Here is a 24,755-nt window from a genome sequence, read left to right on the forward strand (position 1 = left end):
GTTCTTAACTATTTTCTCTCTATGAAACAGTTTTCTAGAACTACTAACAAATAGTAAAATGATCAATTGTTTCCTGTCTTTTTTCCTTCAAATTTGTTAAGCTTCAAAATGGTAAGAAGGAAGGAAACCTTAAATTGAAAAATCAATAAGTTGGGTGATGATCTTCTGAACAATCCAAAATTTACTAGATAAAAATTCTATATTCTTCTGTTACTGGTTTTACATGATATATTCAGAAAAGATAAAGTAGCACACAAATAAATGTATTTTTTGTATATTGTAGGAGAGGCAAACTCTTACCCTCTTAGTTTTTTTGGCTGGGCATTAGAATTAAATTGACATGAGACAAATAGATCAACAGGGGAAAAGCGTACAAATTTATGTAATACAAGTTTTACATGATACAGGAGCCTTCATAAGGAAATGAAGACCCAAAGAAATAGAGAAAACCTACTTGCTTTTTTTTTTTTTTTTTTTGCGGTACGCGGGCCTCTCACTGTTGTGGCCTCTCCCGTTGCGGAGCACAGGCTCCGGACACGCAGGCTCAGCGGCCATGGCTCACGAGCCCAGCCGTTCCGCGGCATGTGAGATCTTCCCGGACCAAGGCACGAACCCGTGTCCCCTGCATCGGCAGGCGAACTCTCAACCACTGCGCCACCAGGGAAGCGCCCTACTTGCTTTTATATTAGGTTGAAAAAAAGAGAGACAATTGTGCCTATTGTGGAGAAGTGACTAAACTATGTGGGGAGGTTAAAGGAAGATAAGAATTATTTTTTTTTGTTTTTTTTTTGTTTTTTTTTTTGCGGTACGCGGGCCTCTCACTGTTGTGGCCTCTCCTGTTGCGGAGCACAGGCTCCGGTCATGCAGGCTGAGTGGCCATGGCTCACGGGCCCAGCCGCTCCGCGGCATGTGGGATCTTCCCGGACCGGGGCATGAACCCGTGTCCCCTGCATCGGCAGGCGGACTCTCAAGCACTGCGCCACCAGGGAAGCCCAAGAATTATTTTAACAAGGTCTGTTTGTATAGAATTCCCTTGATCTCAACTTCTTATCCTTAGTGATGAGAATGTTGCTTTCCTTCTGGCATAGGGAGGACAACTTTCTTATGGGAATCTTATCTCACTTTTAAGAAAAGGAAGGAAGGTCAGTGTTTTTCTTGTATACGCTGTCTTTCAAGTGCCTTAAGTCAAAATAGTATACCAGAGCCACATATTTGGGGGTGGTATGTTCTGAACTCTTTAATGTACATGAATTATTTAATTGAATGATCTATACAAACCAATTAAATATTTTGCCTATTTTATTGTAATCTAACAATCTCAGATCATCGGGGGCAAGCAGAACTGTGTTTAAAATTCAGTTCTGTTACTTACTAGCTATGTGGGCATGTTGTTTAACCTTTTAGTAGAGAAGGTAAACATCTATAAAATGAACATTATAATAGTACTTTCTTCATAGGGCTGTTCTGAGGATTGCAGGAATAATATGATTAGCATGTACAATACACACGAGAGAGAAGAATAGCTATTCTTCCTAAATTTGTTCTTCTATAGTGTAGGCTTGTTTCTGATAAGTGACTGTCCTGTCAGAGACTGTATTTCCTAACTTTCCTTGTACGGCCATGTCACTGGGTTTATTGGAAAGGCTGTCTCTCTTTCACTGAATTGCTCTTGCACTTTTATCAAAACTCAGCAGGGCATATTCATTTTTGGTTTTCTCTTCTGTTCCATTGATCTATATGTGTGCCACTCTGCCAGTACTACACAGGCTTGATTACTATAGCTACATAATATGTCAGGAAATTGGATAGATTGACTTCTCCTACCTTTTTTTGGAAATTGTTTGTTATTCTAGTTCCTTTATTTTTCCTTGTAATATTAAAATAATCTTGTCTAGGGAGTTCCCTGGTGGCCTAGTGGTTAGGATTCTGGGCTTTCACTGCAGGGGCCTGGGTTCAGTTCCTGGTCAGGGAACTGAGATCCCACAGGCCACGCAGCGCGGCCAAAAAAAAAAGAAGAAAAAAGAAAATCTTGTCTATATTTACAAAATATCTTGCTGGGATTTTGATAGGAATTGTGCCAAACCCGTTTATCAATTTGAGGACAACTGACATCTGTACTATGTTCATTTCCAGATCATGGACACTATATGACTCTCCATTTATTTAGGTCTTCTATCCAGCATTTTGTAGTTTTCATATACAAGTCCTGTGCAAGTTCTGTTAGATTAACACCTAGTAATTTTTTTCTTTTTGAGCTATTATAAATGGTATTATAGTTTTAATTTCAGTGTCCACTTATTTATTTCTAATATATATATAATTGATTGTTGTATGTTTGTCTTATGTCCTGCAACCTTGCTGAAATCTGTCATTAGTTCTAGAATATTTTTTGTAGTTTTTCTTTTTTTAGATAATTATGTCATATGCAAATGAAGAGATTTATATTTCTTCCATTCTGATCTGCTTGCCCCTTCCCTTCCCATTTTCCTTTCCCTTTCCTTCCCCTCTCCCCTCTCATCTCCTCCCCTTTCCTCCCTTCCCTTCCTCTCACCTTTTCTTCTTCTTGCCTTATTGCAGGAGCTTGAACTTCCAGCACTGTATTAAATAAGAGCAATGAGAATGGACATTCTTGTCCTTCATTGTTAGGCATAATGTTAGCTGTAGTGGTTTTATTGTTGTTGTTTTGTTTTTGTTTTTGTAGATGCTCTTTATGAAGTTCAGGAAGTTCCCATCTATTCCTGTTTTCTTCTAAGAGTTTTGATCATGACTGAGTGTTGAATTTTTTTGAATCTTTTTTCTGCATCAATTGATATGATTGTGCGATTTTTCTTCCTTAGCCTTTTAATATAGCAGATGACATTGGTATATATTTTTTTCAACAACACTTGTTGTCCAAAAGAACTATAGTTCTTTTTATATATTGCTGAGTTCTATTTGCTAATATTTTGTTAAGGACTTTGTATCTGTATTCATGAGGGTTATTGATGTGTGTTTTATTTTTGTACTCTGATTTTGATGTTAAGGTAATACTAGTTTTATAAAATGAATTGGAATTATCCTATTTATATAAATTTATATTGCACTTTTTAAACCTAACATTGTATTTTGAATTTTTTCTGCACAATTAGATAATCTATGAAAACATATTTTTAAAGTCTGAATAATAGTCAGTTATAGGAATATACTTTTCTTTATCTTTTTCTTGTTTTATTCATAATTAAAAATTTTATTAATAATTCTGCAGTTAACATTTTCCTATATAAATCCTTGTGAACATCTAAGTTATCCTTAGAATAATTTCAAGAAATTCTTACATCAAATAAAAACATTTTAAAGTTTTTAATAAATTCCAATTTATCCTCCAGAAAGAGGATAACAATTAAATATTTCCACAGCTGCATGTCTATGAGAATATCTGCTTCATTATATTCTTTTTAAAAAAAATAAATTTATTTATTTTTGGCTGCATTGGGTCTTCATTGCTGTGCGTGGGCTTTCTCTAGTTGCAGCGAGGCGGGGCTACTCTTTGTTGCAGTGCGCGGTGTCTCATTGTGGTGGCTTCTGTTGTTGCGGAGCAGGGGCTCTAGGTGCCCAGGCTTCAGTAGTTGTGGCATGCAGTCTCAGTAGTTGTGGCTTGTGGGCTCCAGAGCGCAGGCTCAGTAGTTGTGGTACATGGGCTTAGTTGCTCTGCGGCATGTGGGATCTTCCTGGGCCAGGGCTCGAACCCGTGTCCCCTGCATTGGCAGGCGGATTCTCAACCACTGGACCACCAGGGAAGTCCCTATGTCAAAAATCTGTTGTAATATATAATATAAAGTGTTATCTTGTCATTTTTCCCCTTGGAGGGGTTTTTACAGGCACACTTTCTGTTTCAAATTCTGCTTAAAGTTTTACATATTCTTTATGAATCTACAGAAATTGTTTCACTGATGCACATGCTCATCTACTAAGACAGGGCTCGAGCGCTCTACAAAGTTCACCTCAAATATTTCTAGGGGTTCGTAGTGGGAAAGAGAGGCCTTGCTTTGTCAAGTGGACCTCCTTCTTCCTTCTTTTCTTGCTCTGCTTCCCCTAATTTTTATCGCAATGTTTGCCAGGCACTGCTGGCTTAGAAAACAGTGACTTTCTTTCTACTGAGAACCGGTGGGTTTGCCAGGCCCTGTTGTGCCTGTAGCTGGGTATTGCCCTGACCCTGTTATCTGCTTCTCATCAGTCATTGCAGCCATCTCATTTGGTGTGACCTGCGCACTAGCATTAGCCTCCTTGCAGTGTACCGGTTACACAATATTCTCTTTGAAACGAGACATATAAAATGCTTGCATTTTAACAGTACGGCTAAAAATTAAATTCATGCTCATTCTATAAGCAAAGCTATGCATCCTAACTCAGGCTATTCTTGGCCCTAGTACTACTCTACTGCTGCTATCATTAGCTAATAGTGCTGTTGTGTGCCCCTGGCTGTTCTAAGAATTTTACATATACAGACACATTACATCCTCATAAAACCCCTATGAGGTAGGTATTACCATCTTTTACAAACAAGGAAGGAAACTGAGGCCATAGAGAGGTTAGGCTGAGATAGGCAAAGGAGAAGTCTCTTCAGACTGGATTATTTACCAGCCCTTACATCTGTGGCCTGGAGAGTTAATTGACACACTTGGTCCCTGGCCAAATATCTCATATGTAGTCACTGTTGATGGTCTTCCTCTCTGTGCCACACTGTGGGAGGTTTTACTCCTCTTTGGCAGCTGTAAAGAAAGAACAACTCGTTTTCAACTCTAGGTTATTATGAGCAATATAATCCTATTTCAACTCATAAGGGCTGCCTTTCAGTCTAAGTGGCCTTCTTTGCAGGGATGACGATAGGTAACAGAGCCAAATCAAGGCAGATCTGTTAACATTGATTCATTTACCCTGACCAGGTACAGGTCAGAGGGAGAAAAAAATGGATTCTCAAAAATATATACTGTACTTCAATTTATGTATTTATTTAAAACTGGAAAAAAATCCCATCTTTTTATTTCCATTTTAAATTCAAGCCATATTTTCACAGTAACTCTTGGGAGAAATTTTTCCCAATCCCTAAGACTCTCATAATGTTGCTGCATTCATACCTAAAAAAGCCTTAGACATTATATTAGCACCTCATTATACCTGCTTGGGTGACCTACGGTACCTTATGTGGTACCTGTGCATCCATCCTGGAGCATATAAGGCTGGTGCTCATTTGTTTTCTTCCAAGTGGTGCAAACCATGTTATGTTATGTGAGTTAAATTGTGTGAAAAACTTTACTGTCCTTTTTATCTTATTGATACCAATGGGTGTTAAAAGTGCCTGTTTCATTCGATTGCCTTGCAATTTTGTTTCCATTATTTGGGGCAAGTCTATTTTTATTTAAACTGTTAAGTCTGCTATTTCTAAAAATACTGTTAGAACTTCAATGTACCTGAATATTTTATTGTCAGTTACTTTTCTTCCACTCTCCAACCATGATCATTTTATGAACTTTATAGACAGAAAGTGGGATCTTTTAATCCCAGTTTTTGATCATTTGGCTATGCATAGGATTTTTTTCTGGGATATTTGCTATTGTAATTCTTTTATCAGAATCAGCACCCATCAGAATATCACAGCTTTCAAAATGTGCTGTTTCTTCTTTCTCCACCCTTTCTTCTACAGCCTTTCTTTCTCAGGGTACAGTGTGTCACCTCCTATATAAAGAATCCTACATAAAAAGGGGGGCTGCATGAGGACACTGTTGGTACAACTGATTGAAACCCAACTTGAATTCCCTATTTGTCTCATTTTAGGGCTGGAAGAAGAATAGGGGTCGAGCTAGGCTTAGGGAGACTTGTTCAACATCCTTGTTCTCTCTGGCTTTCATATGTGCTTCTCTTGGCTATCAATTTCATGCTCACAGATTAGCTTTTAACAGCACCTTGAGAAAGAGGTTGGGCTTCCAGCAATGCAAGGCTCATATACTTAGAAACACACTGGAAAGAACTTTTATTTTTTTTTCCCCCTGTTCTAGCTAAAAAATTCCAGGGAAGGACTCTGATTGGCTTGTGCCAATTCTAGGCCCATTCCTGGGTGAATTATTTTGCCTAGGGAGCAGACTGCTATGATTTACCTTGTTTAGGTCTGGTGTCCACCTTTTGACCATTGGCTGAGGCCCATGGTTATAGGGTCACGTAAGAAGATGGCAACTCCCTTTCCAGTCAAATGGTTTAGTTTTCCTAAAAGAGAATGAGGGCTCCTAATTCCAGGAGAAGCAAGAGGTTTTAGAAAGACAAAGTAATAGATGTCTGATATTGATGATTGGATACAGGGTGGCCACTTATTAAAAAGGCTTTAGAACAATTCAGGTAAAAGGTATCAGGATATGAACTGAGTATGTGAAAGAGTGGAGATGGAGAGGTGATTTGACATTCGAAACATTTAGGTAGCATTCATGGAGTTCTAAGCAAACTATTAAAAAACACATTAACTATGCAAACACCAGCCAAATAAAATAAGCCATCTGCTTTGTTTGACCCTTTTGAACATGTTTGCTGTGGGGGCACGCAATTTTACTTTTTCTTTTGCTACTTCACTTACATAGTTATTGTCATTTGTTCAGTCACCTGAACATTTTCTGTCTAGAAAAAGGAAAGGATTATGGTTATTGACACTGTCATTTCAAGCTGTTAAACACAGAACGGGTTTCTTAAATGCCTCTCTGTCCTGCCTCTGCACGTAACCAACTGAATATAAAAAAAGCAGTATCCTTGACTCAGGTCTGACTGTTCTTGGCACAATGTCAGTGCTGCTTGGACTATAACTTTTATTGGTTTATTTGTGAATAGAATTATTCTGTTCAAATGTTACATCCCACAAGTCATAGTTTGATATGATTATAGGTTTAGAATAGATATAGATTGTACATTTCTCTTTGTGTTGGTTAATGCATAGGGCTAAATACTACTTTCATATTTAGATCAGGATTCTTTTTTTAGATCAGGATTCTTATGTAATCATGTAAAATATTTTCTTTTTCTTTTTTTTGGATAGCAGAATAAAGAGTTTATTAAAATCAAATTATTTGATTTTCCATCTATTTTTGGGAGAAGTACAAAACCATAAATTCTATCAACAATTCAATTTGAATTTCTCATTAATTTTGTAGGTTGACAGAGTTAATCTGTCACCCAGTGTTCGAGGGCTGGAGAGGTAAAGAGTTGCAGGTGATCGGGGAACATTAGAATACTTTTCAATGGAGGAAATTAAGATAATAGATAATCACAGTACAGAATCTAAATTTCTTAATGGATTTGGCTCTTCTACAAATTAATCAGTAGAAGCCAGATCTACAGATTGGCCAGTAATAAGATGAACGGAAACTCCTGGAAGGAAATTTGATTGGGTGCCAGAATCTGGATCCACAGCCCAGGGAAGGGAAGCCACAGACTCCAAAACCCAGGGGTCTGAAGCCATGGGATCCAAAGCCCATAAAATGTTTTCTTTATTATAATAAATAAGACCTCTTTTAGGCATCCTTGAGATCAAATCTCATAAGTACTAAGAATTTATTTACCTTTTAAAATATGTTGACATTTGGACTGATGGTGCAGAAGCAATGGTGGGTAAAACTGCTGGTGTCTTAGAACAAAGCAGGATAGTGGCAGCAGACTGTACTAGTAGTGTGTTTTTAACCATCTTGCATTTGCAGAAAAAAAGCCACTTTCACTTAAGAGTGTCCTTGATGAAACAATAGCAATTATTAATTTTATTAATTTTTTACCCTCAAGTCAAAATATTTTTAATATTCTGTGTGAAGAAATGGGAAGTATACATAAAGCACTTTTGATACATACTGAAATATAATGCTATCTTTAGGAAAAGCACATGTACAGTTGTTTGAGTTGTGAGCTCAACTAAATGCCTTTTTCATAGAATACCATTTTTACTTGAAAGAATGACTCACAAACTGTGGTCATTCAGATATGGATATTTGGCTGGCATTTTCTTTAAAATAAGCCTATCATTTAAAAGAAAGGACAACTGACAGTAGTTGTTGCCCAAGAAAAAAATGCAAAAGAAGATAAAATTACAAATAAAAATTAGAGTTAGGAACTTGGAAAACTGTATGCACCACCTTGAACTCAACAGCTTTCCGATACTTAGATTATTTTGATGAAGTTGGTGGTATTTAACAAATGGGATTTTTTTTTTCTTTTGATGTGGTATAATAGAGAGCATTTGGAAGATCTGCATAACTCAGTGAACTAATATTTTCCAAATGATCAGTGTGTATGATGTTATAAAATCATGCATGGATAAAAGATTTATACAAAGTACAAGATTGACCAGTGGATTTTAATGCAACAGGGTTAAAATAAAGGTCGTTGGTAGAAGTTTGAAGTTATATATTGCAGTGAGCTTTTAAGAAACTACCACTTGTCAAGTGAAGAAGAATATATACAATTATAATAAAGGCTATTAAAATACTACACCGTTTTCCAACTAAATATACTTTAAGCAAACAGCACATAACAGCAGGTTGAAAGTTGAATGCAGCTGCTTTTCATTAAATTAGACATTAGAGATTTTTTAAAAATGTAAAACAATATCTCTCTTCTCACTGATTTTTTTATTGTTTTGGAAAATAGTCGTTTTTCTCATAAAAATCGTATTTATGTTAAAATGTAAATATTTTGGGCTTCCCTGGTGGCACGGTGGTTGAGAATCGGCATGCCGATGCAGGGGACACGGGTTCGTGCCCCGGTCTGGGAAGATCCCACATGCCGTGGAGCGGCTAGGCCTGTGAGCCATGGCCGCTGAGCCTGTGCGTCCGGAGCCTGTGCTCCGCAACGGGAGAGGCCACAACAGTGAGAGGCCCGCGTACCGCAAAAAAAAAAAAAAAAAGTAAATATTTTTTGTTATATTTAAGTTAATAAATATTTTAAAATTTTCTGTTTAATACAACAAATATTTATCAATATAACCTATTTACATTAAAGTGTTTTAGAGTCTTTAATAATTTCTAAGAGCTAAGGGGTCCATGAGACCAAAATGTTTTGGGAACTTCTGGCCTATAGGATAAAATTCAAACCTCTGTATGTGGTCCAAAAGTCCTTCTATCAGTGGCTTCTACCACCTCTCCTATGATCTCTCCTGTCTCATTTCCCCTCATCAAAAGAACCATGTTGTTTTACCTCTCTGTACCTTTGCTCAGTGCTCTTTTTGCCATGAATATCTGTTTTCTTTTAGCTCTCTGTCTAAAGTACTGTCTCCTGATGCCTCTTGGGACATTTATCTGTGTAATACTGTTTGCATAAATTCTACTTTATTTGAAATTAATATAATCATTACAACTTTCTTATATTTATTGTTTGCATGGTATATCTTTTTCCATCCATTTACTTTCAGCCTACCTGTGTCTTCATATTTAAACTTGCTTTCTTATAGATATCATATAATTGGATCTTATTTTATTAATCCATCTAAAATCTCGGCCTTTACTGATCTCATTTATGAGGGCTCCAGCCTCATGACTCTTCCAAAGGCCCCACCTCCTAATACCATCATATTGGGTTACATGTGAAGTTGGTTGGCACACAAAAATTTAAATAATAGCAAGGGGGAAAAGGAGGAAAGCCTTTAACCTGCTACGATTGCAGGTAAATGAAAATGAAGATTAAATTCTAAGTAAGAGAGCTTGTGGTGGGGTAACTGAGACTGAGGGCATAAAGGTAACTGTTCAAAATACTTCAGGACTTCAGAAGACACTGAGGAAAGACTTAGAAGGTGGACTGATGGTGAGGGTGAGAGGAAAAATGGACCAAGTAGAAAGGAATAAATATATGGAAAAAGATATGAAAAAAAGATTGCCTGTTGGAGGAGGGTGAGTCTATCCAGAGCTGGAATTGAAGCTTACACCAAGGAACCAACCTTTTTCTTTCCTTTTTAAAAGGCTACCTATATCATGAGTATAATCACCTATATGTTTTTCTAATCAATTGCCTTTATTTTTTTTACATTTACCTTGAATTCATTAGGATTAATGTTTGTATGTGGCATGAGGCCAGTGTGAACTTTTTTTCTCAAACTGTTAAACCAAAAAATTAAATTTTTTTTCCCTTCTCTAATTTTAATTACTCCTTTACAATTTTCTGGTATTTTCTAATTGCGCTCTGAAGAGCTTTAGAGTTTCTCAGACTTGGATCAGTCAGAGAGCTATGACTGTTTTTTCCTTTGGTTATTTCTTTTATTAACTTTGTAATTCAGTGAACAATATTTGTTAACTACCTACTACATGCTGGACACTATGCTAGTGTCACTGGAGATAAAATGAGTCCTAAAATGAACATGGCCCTTGCCTCAGGGGGTTATATTGTCTAGTGAGTTTTACATATCAGGTTTTCATATACACGTTCCTGTTTTTCTATTGAAACTTGCAGAAAGACAGTGAGCTTTGGAGACCCACTAATTTTGTAACGTTGAGTGTTATTTGTCTTCTCCAAATCTTCATATATTCTCACCTCATGGTGGGATGGTAGCCCCTGTTTTAGTGTATTGCTTTAAGGATTAAGTGGAATAACTTCATATGAAAGGGCTCAGCCCCCAATAATTAATTTACTTTCTTCTTTCCTAACTTTTGTCTATACTTTTCCTATTGATAAAAGACCTGGAATTTTGGTTAACATTCCTGTGTCCGATGCCATCTGAGTGTTTGGTACAGATTACTAATAGGTTATCTAACTTCTCTTTCCTAACACTCTGTTGATAAGACTTTCTTTAATATCATCATACCATCTAGCTTAAGCCAAAGGATTTATCTTAGTTCCAGGGTGCTTAATCTCCTTTAATTCTTAACTATCCCTGTATTCTAAGAATTTCCTCCTTCTTTTGATACTACTGTAATATTTCCTTCTTTATTCTTTTGCAAGTATCCTTTTACATGTCCCCAAACTTTAGATATTTTCTCAAAACTCATTCCTCCCAACTCTTTTTTTGCTTTTGCCCTTCTTTTTGTCAAACAAGTAGTCATCTATTCTCATCACTTCAGCTCTAACCTCTCTGTAGCCTCATTATATCTGTCTATCTATTGGAATACAACCCCATATTACCAATGGGAGTTTATTCATTCATTCAGTACAGGGAGTTTATTCATTCATTCCTTGATGATTTTTATTGCCGTTGGATATACTGTCTTCTCAAATGCTGATCAGCGTTCCGCACTAAAATTCTGTTTCTGTGTCCAGAATCATTGACTTTTGTCTTAATTTGGTTTCTTAGCTTGTTTTCTTCTTAAAAGTGCTATCATTCTTCTAGTTACTTAGACTCAAAACCTTTATTCCTTCATGTTCACACTCTATGTTCACTTGAGTCTTGTTACTTTAGTCTTGTTACTTTTTGTTTGGAAATATCTTATATTCATTACTTCTTTATTTCTCTACTACTGCCATCCAAGTCCAGTCAGCACAGTAGATGACTTCAGCGGCCTTTGCTATTCTTTCTATCCCTTATTCTTTTCTTCAGACCAGCTTGCCCATTATTATTACATTAGTAGTCTTCCTAAATACTGTATTTATCCTGTATTCTCCTGTTCAACATTTTCAGTTATTCATTTCTTTTGGCAGTGTTTCTTTTGAAGGAAAAATTTTCTCATGGATTCCCAGTGTTGGCATAAAATCTCTTAATTATAGTGTAACTTAAATATGTCCAAATATACAACTAAATATAAACGTTTGCACATAAAATTGTATTACTAAAACAGTTTACAAATTCATTACAAACAAAACTATGAAATAGATAAAATTTAAGTTAACATTAATGTGACAAAAGATGTTTGCTGAAACTTAATCAGTAAGCTCAACATGAATATGGTACTAAGTGCTCTGAGTATGGCACGGACCTATTCTACTCTTTTTTAAAATTAATTAATTAATTAATTAGGTTGCACCGGGTCTTAGTTGCAGCAGGTGGGCTCCTTAGTTGCGGCATGCAAACTCTTAGTTGCGGCATGCATGTGGGATCTAGTTCCCTGACTAGGGATCGAACCTGGGCCCCCTGCATTGGGAGCTTGGAGTCCTAACCACTGCACCACCGGACCTATTCTACTCTTGAAACTTCTGAGAAACCTTTGTTTCTACAGCATATTATGGTATCATTTGGCCTTCACTTGGTACAAACATATCATTTAAGAAATAGATCTGTCCTTGTCTTTTTTTTTTTTTTCATCCCTCAGCCAGCTACAATTAAAGTAGCCTATTTGGCAGCAGTAAGATAGTAAATAAAAATGCACATTCGGGCACTGATACTACTTGGTTTTTGGGGGTTATTAGGTGAACATCAAGATGATCCAGAATATGGAGTGTGTGTGTGTGTGTGCGCGTGCGTGTGTGTGTGTGTGTGTGTGAGAGAGAGAGAGAGGGAGAGAGAGAGGGAGAATTTTAGTTCACTTGAAAAAAAGAAACTTAGGAGATTTTTATAGAAGACTAATGGAATCTAAAAACTCAGTTCTAGACCTCCAGAGTTTACAAACACCATTATAAATGTTGCTATTCGTGGGATAAAGACCAAATTCCTCATGTTGACATCTAAGGCCTTTATCAATTTGGATTAAATCTCTTTTCCTTTTTTATCTTTTTCTTTTTTGACTTCTTACTATTGTGTACACATATTCACATTTTCCCCAGAATTATGCCTTGTCTCTTTTTATACCTCTGTCCCTATATAATGCCATCTACCTATATAGCCTTTAAGGGCCAGTTCATGCTCTCATGTCCCCTTGAAGCTTCTGTTCCCCTCTTCAGTTATAATTTGATATTTCTCCTTCTTTGAACTCCTCCTGTGAACTCCTTCTGTATCTGGTACTTGAACATTTCATTTTTTTTGGTAATATTACTTTAATTGTTTGATTTTCATATTCTTTACATCACTAGCCCTCAGGGTCCTTACAGGCAATAGTAACTTAAAAGTTTTTTGCATAATCTTCAAGATCATTGTTGGTATTCCTGAAGCACTTTACTAAGTGAATCAAATGGGATTACAGTATTAGGGGTTTAGTTTCCCTCAGAAATATGTGATTCCTTCCTATAGAATGTAAGCAAAGTACTTTGATATAGAAAATTTGCATTTCTCTAAAACTAAAATGCCTTAGAAATTTTATATTGTTTGCACTCATTTGTTCTGTATTTTCAGGACTGCTGGGAAAGATTCTGATGGCCATCCGAGATGCAGGTTTTGAAATTTCAGCTATGCAGATGGTAGGTAGTTTGCAATGGGTCATAACTTACTGAGGAACTGTGTTTTTTTTTTGAAGTGTGCTTGAAAATTTTTTACACTGAACTTTCTCTGTATACTTGTGAGCTCAATGCATTAAAAATAAAAGATATATTTGTTGAACTTGATAACCTTATAGTAAAAAAATATTTTTGAACTGATTTTACCTATATAATCTCTCACTAAGAGAACTAATATTCTAATGGTACATCTAATTTAAGCTTATAAAGCAGGTTTATATAATTCCTGGAACTTTAGTTGCAAAATAAATGCAGACTGAAACAATACATTTAGTTCCTCCAAACAAAATACAGAATTAAGCTAAGTAGTTATAATGAATTTTCTGTTGTCTGGATTTGTGACTAAGAAGAGAACCAGTTCAGATTTTTCCCAGGACCTTTGCTGGTTTCTGGAGTTTCCCTCAGTATCTTCTTTGGAGTTAGCACATTTCAGCCCCTCTCTTGGCGGTCATACCACTGGATCTCCGGAGCCCACAATCATTCAAAATTGCCCTGCTGGCACATTTCTAGGAAACCCTTCACTGAAGAAACAATATTAACTTCTATAGAGTCCTTCTATATCTTTGTGCTATACTTATCAGTGTATTTGATGATAAATTGGGCACAAATTATTACAGGAATCAAATAATTTACATTTTACAATTTTTTTTGTTTTTGTTTCTTTTTTCCTCTTTTTCTTGCATTAATGGGGATTTTTTTTAATGATTCCATTTTACTTTCACTATCGATTTATTACTTATACCTCTAAAAATTTTTTTAGTGTTGTTCTAGGGTTTAAAATCATCTTTAAATAGTCTATCTTTACATTTTACAATTTTTGAAGGCCAGCAAGTTTGCATTATTATGACAGTGAAATGCCAGTTTTGGAAAGAATTTTCTTACCAATATAATTTATTTGCTCTTTTTCTGAAAAGGAACTGCTTTTGATTTCTATGAAGTCTTAGGATCACCCAAAATCAGAGGTCAGGGCACTAACTGAGGTTCTGCCTATTTTGTATCCTGGATTGGTGGGAATGATAATAAGCTGAGAAAAGGTCATAAATATCAGCTAGTTTACAGAGTTATCAGGCACAACTTGGAGACTGATGAGGAAGTTAATAATTGAAGAATCTTACCCAGGACTATAATGAAATTGTTAGCCAAAACGTTCTCAAAGTATTAGCTTGGTGATGTAGTCACAGGGTTATAGGACCTAAGCCTCCTTAAGTAGTAATCCTTGTGGAAATTTTAGAATTAATCATTGATCTAACTCTAGGCCTACAACCTAGAATAGTGATTGTCCATAGTAGGTGCTCAGTGAAAAAAAATAATTAAAAAAAAAAGAATCAGTTGAACTTATGGGGGAGGCATGGTAGTTTAGTGGCAATTGTGTCATGATTTTTGGAATCAGAAAGCTCTATTTCTGAATCATGTGTCTTCTTCTTTCTAGGTATGTGAACTTGGCCAGATTTTAAGCATTGTTCAGTTTTCTCAGCTAGGCAATGAGAATATTATTTGCCTCAATGGATTATTTCATGGAATAAATGAAATAACCCTACACAATACTTTGTAGAATTTCCAGTACAAGTTACTAAGTATTTAATAAATTATATTTTCTGTTATTATTTTATGGTATTAGTAATATAAGAATTTGTATGAATATCAAATAATATACTGAAATTAAACAAAATTCCCTCCCTCTAATAGTTATGTTGCCTATGAAAATAAGTCTTCCTAGTTTGAACTATTGTCTGGGTAGACAGAAACTTCTTAGTGATCTTCAATCCTGGCAACAATAAAAAGCAAAGTAGGGAGGAAAACAAAATTGGGAAGTCTGAGGCTATTTTTAAAAAATTTAAGGTTCTGGTTCTTGAGATGGTAGAACTTAATGAAACTTTATTTCTAAGTTTGAATCCAGCCTGGATAAGAATGACTCTTTGTAAGTTTACCTTATTAGCATATTCTGACAATTCTTTTTGAAGAGGAGTAGGATTTCCAGATGAATGGTTTCAGTGCTTTATTATGAGCCAGACTAGGGATTTTTCTGAATGCTTGGGAGGAAAAGGGTATTATTTCCAGCTCCCCTCTATAAAATTTGAAGAACTTTTCTTTAGTAATATTTCTTTTTAAAAAATTTTTTTTAATTTATTTTTATTTATTCATTTATTTTTACATCTTTATTGGAGTATAATTGCTTTACAATGTTGTGTTAGTTTCTGCTGTACAACAAAGCAAATCAGCTATATGTATACATATATCCCCATATCCCCTCCCTCCCACCCTCCCTATCCCACCCCTCTGGGTCATCATAAAGCATCGAGCTGATCTCCCTGTGCTTCTTATTTGTGCCACTAATCTATCGATAAACAACATTACGTTGTATAGATATATAAGTCATTTCTGTACCAGGAATGAGGTTTTATTCAGCGAGGTGGAGTGTAATGGCTGAGAGTACGATCAGTGGGATCAGACTGCTTAAGATGGAATGCCAAGTACTGAAGGCTACATAACCCCTCTGAGTCTTCACCTCATCTGTAAATGGGGGCTATTAACATTACTTACCTTGTAGGGTGGTTTTTACAATTAAATGAGATGATGTACCTACAGGACCTAGAACAATGCTTGATATATTTAAGTACTCAAATGTTATAAATAATTTTTTATTTTTGATAAACAATAATTTGTTATTGATTATCTGAACTTTAACACTGTTTCTTCAAAGACTGTTTAATTTGTTCAAGGTTTACATTTTAAAGGAAATATATCCAAGAGATCATAAATGTTGAGTGCTAAGTGTCGCTCATTCTATTGTGTTGGTTGGCTTATGTTTTTTGTTTTTTTTTTAATATAGTTCAACATGGATCGAGTTAATGTTGAAGAGTTTTATGAAATTTATAAAGGAGTCGTGTCTGAGTATAACGTAAGTATCGAAATAAATGTAAAGCATTGGTACTGAAAACAACTTGTGTATCTCAAATCTTGTAGATCTCAGTATAATTTATAATCATGAAAGTATTGCTTGAAGTATTCATGATTCTGCCAATTGCCAACTGATCATACCAGTGACTGAGGCATTTTTTATCCCTCAGAGCCACTGGGTCAGTTTTAAAAATATGATGCTATTTCATTTATGAAACAAAAATATACAGGAATTGAAAAAACACTTTGCTGAGATATTGACACATTTTGATATTATCTATGAACATTATAAAATTCTCAGGGTGGAAGACTGTCCAAAATGCTTTAAAAAGTTGAGAGCAAATAGTTCTCAATGTAACTTCATAGCAGTAGTTAGTGTCTACTTAATGCTACAAATGCAGATAGAATCATCTGACAATGCGATGGAGACTGAAGAAATGGTAAGACTTAAAGGGAGTTGTTTAGAGGGCAGTGAAATTCGTTCTTGAAAACAAGACTATATTCAGATAAACTGAATGTTGTTTCTTAAAATAATACATGATAGATATTTAATCAAAGTTAGTTTCCTTCCCCTTTTATCAAATTATATACGTTTGTGCTGGTGGCCTGCCTCATCACCCACATTGTTTTATAGAGAATTTTGGCTTTTTTTTTTTTTGCATAAAGTTCACTCTTCCTGACAATGAAACTAGATTCCCCTCTCCTCACTTCTCTATGCCCTTTCCTTTCAACCTACTTTAAGAAATGACCTGAGCCTTTGTCTTATTTAGCCCTACATAGTAAAGACCAATAATGAGATATTATATTTTGCATTCAGCATACTGGTAGTGATCCACTCTTCTTTAGAGGAACCAGAGTGTTCTTTTGCTATAGGTTATCGAACTTTAATCTTGTTAGCTTACTCATTTTAGAGTTATGCTCTTTCTTTTCTTAAATGGAAGAAATTTTAAAATGTGTTCTTATCTTTTTTATTAATTTATTTTTAAATTTTTAAAATTTTCATCTTATATTGGAGTATAGTTGATTTACAATGTTGTGTCAGTTTCAGGTATACAGCAAAGTGATTCAGTTATACATATACATATATCAGTTCTTGTCCAGATTCTTTTCCCATTCAGGTTATTACAGAATATTGAGTAGAGTTCCCTGAGCTATACAATAAGTCCTTGTTGGTTATCTATTTTATATATTGTAGTGTGTGTATATGTTAATCCCAAATTCCTAATTTATCCTTCCTGCCACGTTTCCCTTTCGGTAACAGTAAGTGCGTTTTCTAAATCTGTGAGTCTATTTCTGTTTTGTAAATAAGTTCATTTGTATCATTTTTTTAGATTCCACATATAAGTGATATCATACAATGTTTGTTTTTTTCTGTCTGACTATGCTACAATTTTTGATGACTATTTGTATGCTTTCTAATTAAATTTATTCCCTCATCTCAAATTCTCAGGGCTTATGCATTTAGCTATTACCTATTATTTTTATTTTTTTTAACATCTCTATTGGAGTATAATTGCTTTACAATGGTGTGTTAGTTTCTGCTGTATAACAAAGTGAATCAGCTATACATATACATATATCCCCATATCCCCTCCCTCTTGTGTCTCCCTCCCACCCTCCCTAGCCAACCCCTCTAGGTGGACACAAAGCACCAAGCTGATCTCCCTGTGCTATGCGGCTGCTTTCCACTAGCTAGCTATTTTAAATTTGGTAGTGTATATATGTCCATGCCACTTTCTAACTTCGTCCCAGCTTACCCTTCCCCCTCCCTGTGCCCTCAAGTCCATTCTCTACATCTGTGTCTTTGTTCCTGTCCTGCCCCTAGGTTCTTCAGAACCCTTTTTTTTAAATTGCATATATATGTGTTAGCATGTGGTATTTGTTTTTCTCTTTCTGACTCACTTCACTAGGTATGACAGTCTCTAGGTCCATCCACCTCACTACAAATAACTCAATTTCGTTTCTTTTTATGGCCGAGTAATACTCCATTGCATATATGTGCCACATCTTCTTTATCCATTCATCTGTCCATGGACACTTAGGTTGCTTCCATGTCCTGGCTATTGTAAATAGAGCTGCAGTGAACACTGTGGTACATGACTCTTTTTTAATTATGGTTTTCTCAGGGTATATGCCCAGTAGTGGGATTGCTGGGTCGTATGGTAGTTCTATTTTTAGTTTTTTAAGAACCATACTGTTCTCCATAACGGCTGTATCAATTTATATTCCCACCAACAGTGCAAGAGAGTTTGCTTTTCTCCACATCCTCTCCAGCATTTATTGTTTGTAAATTTTTTGATGATGGCCATTCTGACCGGTGTGAGGTAATACCTCACTGTAGTTTTCATTTGCATTTCCCTAATGATTAGTGATGTTGAGCATCCTTGCATGTGTTTGTTGGCAGTCTGTATATCTTTTGCTCATTTTTGGATTGGGTGGTTTGTTTTTTTGATGTTGAGCTGCCTGAGCTGCTTGTAAATTTTGGAGATTAATCCTTTGTTGTTGCTTCATTTGAAAATATTTTCTCCCATTCTGAGGGTTGTCTTTTTGTCTTGTTTATGATGTCCTTTGCTGTGCAAAAGCTTTTAGGGTTCATTAGGTCCCATTTGTTTAGTTTTGTTTTTATTTCCATTTCTCTAGGGGGTAGGTCAAAAAGGATCTTGCTGTGATTTATGTCAAAGAGTGTTCTGCCTATGTTTTCCTCTAAGAGTTTTATAGTATCTGGCCTTACATTTTGGGCTTTAATCCATTTTGAGTTTATTTTTGTGTATGGTGTTAGGGAGTGTTCTGATTTCATTCTTTTACATGTAGCTGTCCGGTTTTCCCAGCACCAATTATTGAAGAGGCTGTCTTTCTCCTTTGTGTATTCTTGCCTCCTTTATCAAAAATAAGTGACCATATGTGTGTGGGTTTATCTCTGGGCTTTCTATCCTGTTCCATCGATCTATATTTCTGTTTTTGTGCCAGTACCATACTTTCTTGATTACTGTAGCTTTGTAGTATAGTCTGAAATCAGGGAGCCTGATTCCTCCAGCTCTGCTTTTCTTTCTCAAGATTGCTTTGGCTATTCAGGGTCTTTTGTGTTTCCATACAAATTGTGAAATTTTTTGTTGTAGTTCTGTGAAAAATGCCATTGGTAGTTTGATAGGAATTGCAAGTGAATCTGTAGATTGTTTTGGGTAGTATAGTCATTTTCACAATGTTGATTCTTCCAATCCAAGAACATGGTATATCTCTGCATCTGTTTGTATCGTCTTTAATTTCTTTCATCAGTGTCTTATAGTTTTCTGCATACAGGTCTTTTGTCTTCTTAGGTAGGTTTATTCCTAAGTATTTTATTCTTTTTGTTGTAGTGGTAAATGGGAGTGTTTCTGTATTTCTCTTCCAGATTTTTCATCATTAGTATATAGGAATGCAAGAAATTTCTGTGCATTAATTTTGTATCCTGCTACTTTACCAAATTCATTGATTAGCTCTAGTAGTTTTCTGGGAGCCTCTTTAGGATTCTCTATGTATAGTATCATGTCATCTGCAAACAGTGACAGTTTTACTTCTTCTTTTCTGATTTGGATTCCTTTTACTTCTTTTTCTTCTCTGATTGCTGTGGCTAAAACTTCCAAAACTATGTCAAATAATAGTGGCGAGAGTGGGCAACCTTGTTGTTCCTGATCTTAGTGGAAATGGTTTCAGTTTTTCACCATTGAGAACGATGTTGGCTGTGGGTTTGTCATATATGGCCTTTAGTATGTTGAGGTAGGTTCCCTCTATGCCTATTTTCTGGAGGGTTTTTATCATAAATGGGTGTTGAATTTTGTCAAAAGCTTTTTCTGCATCTATTGAGATGATCATATGGTTTTTCTCCTTCCATTTGTTAATATAGTTTATCACATTGATTGATTTGCATATATTGAAGAATCCTTGCATTCCTGGGATAAACGCCACTTGATCATGGTGTATGATCCTTTCAATATGCTGTTGCATTCTGTTTGCTAGTATTTTGTTGAGGATTTTTGCATGTGTGTTCATTAGTGATATTGGTCTGTAGTTTTCTTTCTTTGTGACATCTTTGTCTGACTTTTGTATCAGGGTGATGGTGGCCTCATAGAATGAGTTTGGGAGTGTTCCTCCCTCTGTTATATTTTGGAAGAGTTTGAGGATAGGTGTTAGCTCTTGTGTAAATGTTAGAATTCGCCTGTGAAGCCATCTGGTCCTGGGCTTTTGTTTGTTGGAAGATTTTTAATTACAGTTTCAATTTCAGTGCTTGAGATTGGTCTGTTTATATTTTCTGTTTCTTCTTAGTTCAGTCTTGGAAGGTTGTGCTTTTCTAGAATTTGTCCATTTCTTCCAGGTTTTCCATTTTATTGGTATATAGTTGCTTGTAGTAATCTCTCGTGGTCCTTTGTATTTCTGCAGTGTCAGTTGTTACTTCTCCTTTTTCATTTCTAATTCTATTGATTTGAGTCTTCTCCCTTTTTTTCTTGATGAGTCTGGCTAATGGTTTATTAATTTTTTTTATCTTCTCAAAGAACCAGTTTTACGTTTTATTGATCTTTGCTATTGTTTCCTTCATTTCTTTTTCATTTATTTCTGGTCTGATCTTTATGAGTTCTTTCCTTCTGCTAGCTTTGGGTTTTTATTGTTCTTCTTTCTCTAATTGCTTAAGGTGTAAAGTTAGGTTGTTTATTTGAGATTTTTCTTTTTCCTTGAGGTAGGATTGTTCTGCTATAAACTTCCCTCTTAGAACTGCTCGTGCTGCATTCCATAGGTTTTGGGTCATTATGTTTTCACTGTCGTTTGTTTCTAGGTGTTTTTTGATTTCCTCTTTGATTTCTTCAGTGATCTCTTGGTTATTTAATAGCGTATTGTTTAGCCTCCATCTGTTTGTATTTTTTACATATTTTTTCCTGCAATTGATACCTACTTTCATAGCGTTGTGGTTGGAAAAGATACTTGATACGATGGCAGTTTTCTTAAATTTACCAAGGCTTGATGTGTGACCCAAGATATGGTCTATCCTGGAGAATGTTCCATGAGCACTTGAGAAGAAAGTGTATTCTGTTGTTTTTGGATGGAATGTTCTATAAATATCAATTAAGTCCATCTTGTTTAATGTGTCTTTTAAAGCTTGTGTTTCCTTATTTGTTTTCATCTTGGATGATCTGTCCATGGTGAAAGTGGGGTGTTAAAGTCCCCTAGTATTATTTTGTTATTGTTGATTTCCCCTTTTATGGCTGTTAGCATTTGCCCTATATATTGAGGTGCTCCTATGTTGGGTGCATAAATAGTTACAATTGTTATATCTTCTTCTTGGATTGATCCCTTGATCATTATGTAGTGTCCTTCTTTGTCTCTTGTAATAGTCTTTATTTTAAAGTCTATTTTGTGTGTTATGAGAATTGCTTTCTTTTGGTTTCCATTTGCATGGAATATCTTTTTCCATCCCCTCACTTTCAGTCTGTATGTGTCCCTAGGTCTGAAGTGGGTCTCTTGTAGACAGCCTATATACAGGTTTTGTTTTTGTATGCATTCAGCTTTCTGTGTCTTTTGGTTGGAACATTTAATCCTTTTACATTTAAGGTAATTATCGATATGTATGTTCCTATTACCGTTTTCTTAATTGTTTTGGGTTTGTTATTGTAGGTCTTTTCCTTCTCTTGTGTTTCCTGCCTATAGAAGTTCCTGTAGCATTCGTTGTAAAGCTGGTTTGGTGGTGCTGAATTCTCTTAACTTTCGCTTGTCTGTAAAGGTTTTAATTTCTCCATTGAATCTGAATGCGGTCCTTGCTTGGTAGAGTAATCTTTTTTTTTTTTAACATCTTTTTTGGAGTATAATTGCTTTACAATGGTGTTAGATTCTGCTTTATAACAAAGTGAATCAGCCATACATATACACATATCCCCATATCTCCTCACTGTTGCGTATCCCTCCCACCTGGGTAGAGTTATCTTGGTTGTAGGTTTGTCCCTTTCATCACTTTCAATATGTCCTGCCACACCCATCTGGCTTGCAGAGTTTCTGCTGAAAGATCAGCTGTTAACCTTATGGGGATTTCCTTGTATGTCATTTGTTGCTTTTCCCTTTCTGCTTTTAATATTTTTCCTTTGTATTTAATTTTTGATAGCTTTATAAATATGTGTCTTGGTGTGTTTCTCCTTGGATTTATCTTGTATGGGACTCTGCGCTTCCTGGACTTGATTGACTATTTACTTTCCCATATTAGGGAATTTTTCAACTATAATCTATTCAAATATTTTCTCAGTCCTTTTTCTCTTCTTCTTCTGGGACCCCTGTAATTCGAATTTTGGGGCATTTAATGTTGTCCCAGAGGTCTCTGAGAATGTCCTCAATTCTTTTCATTCTTTTTTCTTTATTCTGCTCTGTGGTAGTTATTTCCACTATTTTATCTTCCAGGTCACTTATCCATTTTCTGCGTCAGTTATTCTGCTATTGATTCCTTGTAGAGAAGTTTTAATTTCATTTTTTGCGTCAGTCATCATTGTTTGCTGTTTAGTTCTTCTAGGTCCTTGTTTAATGTTTCTTGTATTTTCTCCATTCTATTTCCACGATTTTTTTTTTTTTTTTTTTTTTTTTTTTTTTTTTTTTTTTTTTTTGCGGTACGCGGGCCTCTCACTGTTGTGGCCTCTCCCGTTGCGGAGCACAGGCTCTGGATGCGCAGGCTCAGCGGCCATGGCTCACGGGCCCAGCCGCTCCGCGGCATATGGGATCCTCCCAGACCGGGGCACGAACCCGTATCCCCTGCATCAGCAGGCGGACTCTCAACCACTGCGCCACCAGGGAGGCCCTATTTCCACGATTTTTATCATCTTAACTATAATTACTCTGAATTCTTTTTCTGGTAGACTGCCTATTTCATCTTCATTTGTTTGGTCTGGTGGGTTTTTACCTTACTCCTTCATCTGCTGTGTGTTCCTCTATCTTCTCATTTTGCTTAACTTACCTTGTTTGGGGTCTCCTTTTCGCAGGCTGCAGGTTTGTAGTTCCCGTTGTTTTTGGTGTCTGCCCCCAGTGGCTAAGGTAGGTTCAGTGGGTTGTGTAGGCTTACTGGTGCAGGGGACTGCTGCCTGTGTTCTGGTGGATGAGGCTGGATCTTATCTTTCTGATGGAAAGGACCACATCCGTTGGTGTGTTTTGCGGTGTCTGTGAGCTTATTATGATTTTAGGCAGCCTATCTGCTAATGTGTGGGGTTGTGTTCCTGTCTTGCTACTTGTTTGGCATGGGCATCCTGGTCATTGAGTGGAGCTGGTCGTTGAGTGGAGCTGGGTCTTAGTGTTGAGACAGAGATCTCTGGGAGAGCTCTCGCCGATTGATATTATGTGGGGCTGGGAGGTCCTTGGGGGACCAATGTCCTGAAATCAGCCTCCCACCTCAGAGGCTCAGGCCTGACACCCGACCAGAGCACCAAGACCCTGTCAACCACATGTCTCAGAAGAAAAGGGAGGGAAAAAAAAAGAAAGAAGGAAAACTAAATAAATAAAATTAAATAATTAAAATAAAAATATTATTAAAATACAAATATTAAAATGTTATTTAAAAAACGAAGGGAAAGAAGAGAGCAACCAAACCAATAAACTAATCCAACAATGATAACAAGTGCTAAAAACTATAGTAAAACAAAAAAGAACAAGAAAAAAACGGACAGAATCCTAGGACAAATGGTAAAAGCAAACCTATACAGACAAAATCACACAAAGAAGCATACACATACACACTCCCAAAAAGAGAATAAGGAAAGGAAAAAAAAATATATATAAAAGGAAGAGAGCAACCAAATCAATAAACAAATCTACCAATGATAATAAGCTCTAAATACTAAACTAAGATAAACATAAAACCAGAAACAAATTAGATGCAGAAAGCAACCCCCAAGTCTACAGTTATTCCCAAAGTCTGCTGCCTTAGTTTTGGGATGATCCATTGCCTATTCAGGTATTCCAGAGGTGCAGGGTACATGAAGTTGATTGCGGAGATTTAATCTGTTGCTCTTGAGGCTGCTGGGAGAGATTTCCCTTTCTCTTCTTTGTTCACACAGCTCCTGGGGCTCAGCTTTGGATTTGGCCCCGCCTCTGCATGTAGGTCACCCTCTGGCATTTGTTCTTCACCCAGACAGCATGGGGTTAAAGGAGTGGCTGATTAGGGGGTTCTGGCTCACTCAGGTCAGGGGCAGGGACGGGTATGGAATGCAGGGAGAGCCTGCAGCGGAGGAGGCTGGCGTGACGTTGCACCAGCCTGAGGTGCACCATGTGTTTTCCCAGGAAAGTTGTCTCTAGATCACGGGACCCTGGCAGTGGTGAGTTGCACAGGCTCCTGGGAGAGGAGGTGTGGATAGTGAATTGTGCTTGCACACAGGCTTCTTGATGACTGCAGGAGCAGCCTTAGCGTATCATGCCCATCTCTGCTGTCTGCGCTGATAGCCGTGGTTCGCGCCCATCTCTGGAGCTCATTTAGGCAGTGATCTGAATCCCCTCTCCTCGTGCTCCCCGAAATATTTGTCTCTTGCCTCTTAATCAGGTCCAGACTTTTTCCCGACTCCCTCCCTGCTAGCTATGGT

The 24,755-nt window shown here is 36.5% G+C and overlaps 1 protein-coding gene across 1 annotated transcript in view; it reads left to right on the forward strand.

Moving 5' to 3' along the window:
* The window catches only part of NME7 (NME/NM23 family member 7), a gene marked incomplete at both ends in the record, with an annotated part of 241,950 nt that overhangs the window by 68,420 nt on the left and 148,775 nt on the right, over window positions 1–24,755 (forward strand). Inside the window, 2 exons of the mRNA XM_079723871.1 lie at window positions 13,187–13,251; window positions 16,118–16,186. Coding sequence (XP_079579997.1) covers window positions 13,187–13,251; window positions 16,118–16,186 — 134 coding nt within the window. The remainder of the gene's footprint in view (window positions 1–13,186; window positions 13,252–16,117; window positions 16,187–24,755) is intronic.

The sequence above is a fragment of the Hyperoodon ampullatus genome (assembly GCF_949752795.1).
Source record: "Hyperoodon ampullatus genome assembly, chromosome: 2".
Classification (NCBI taxonomy): Eukaryota; Metazoa; Chordata; class Mammalia; order Artiodactyla; family Ziphiidae; genus Hyperoodon; species Hyperoodon ampullatus.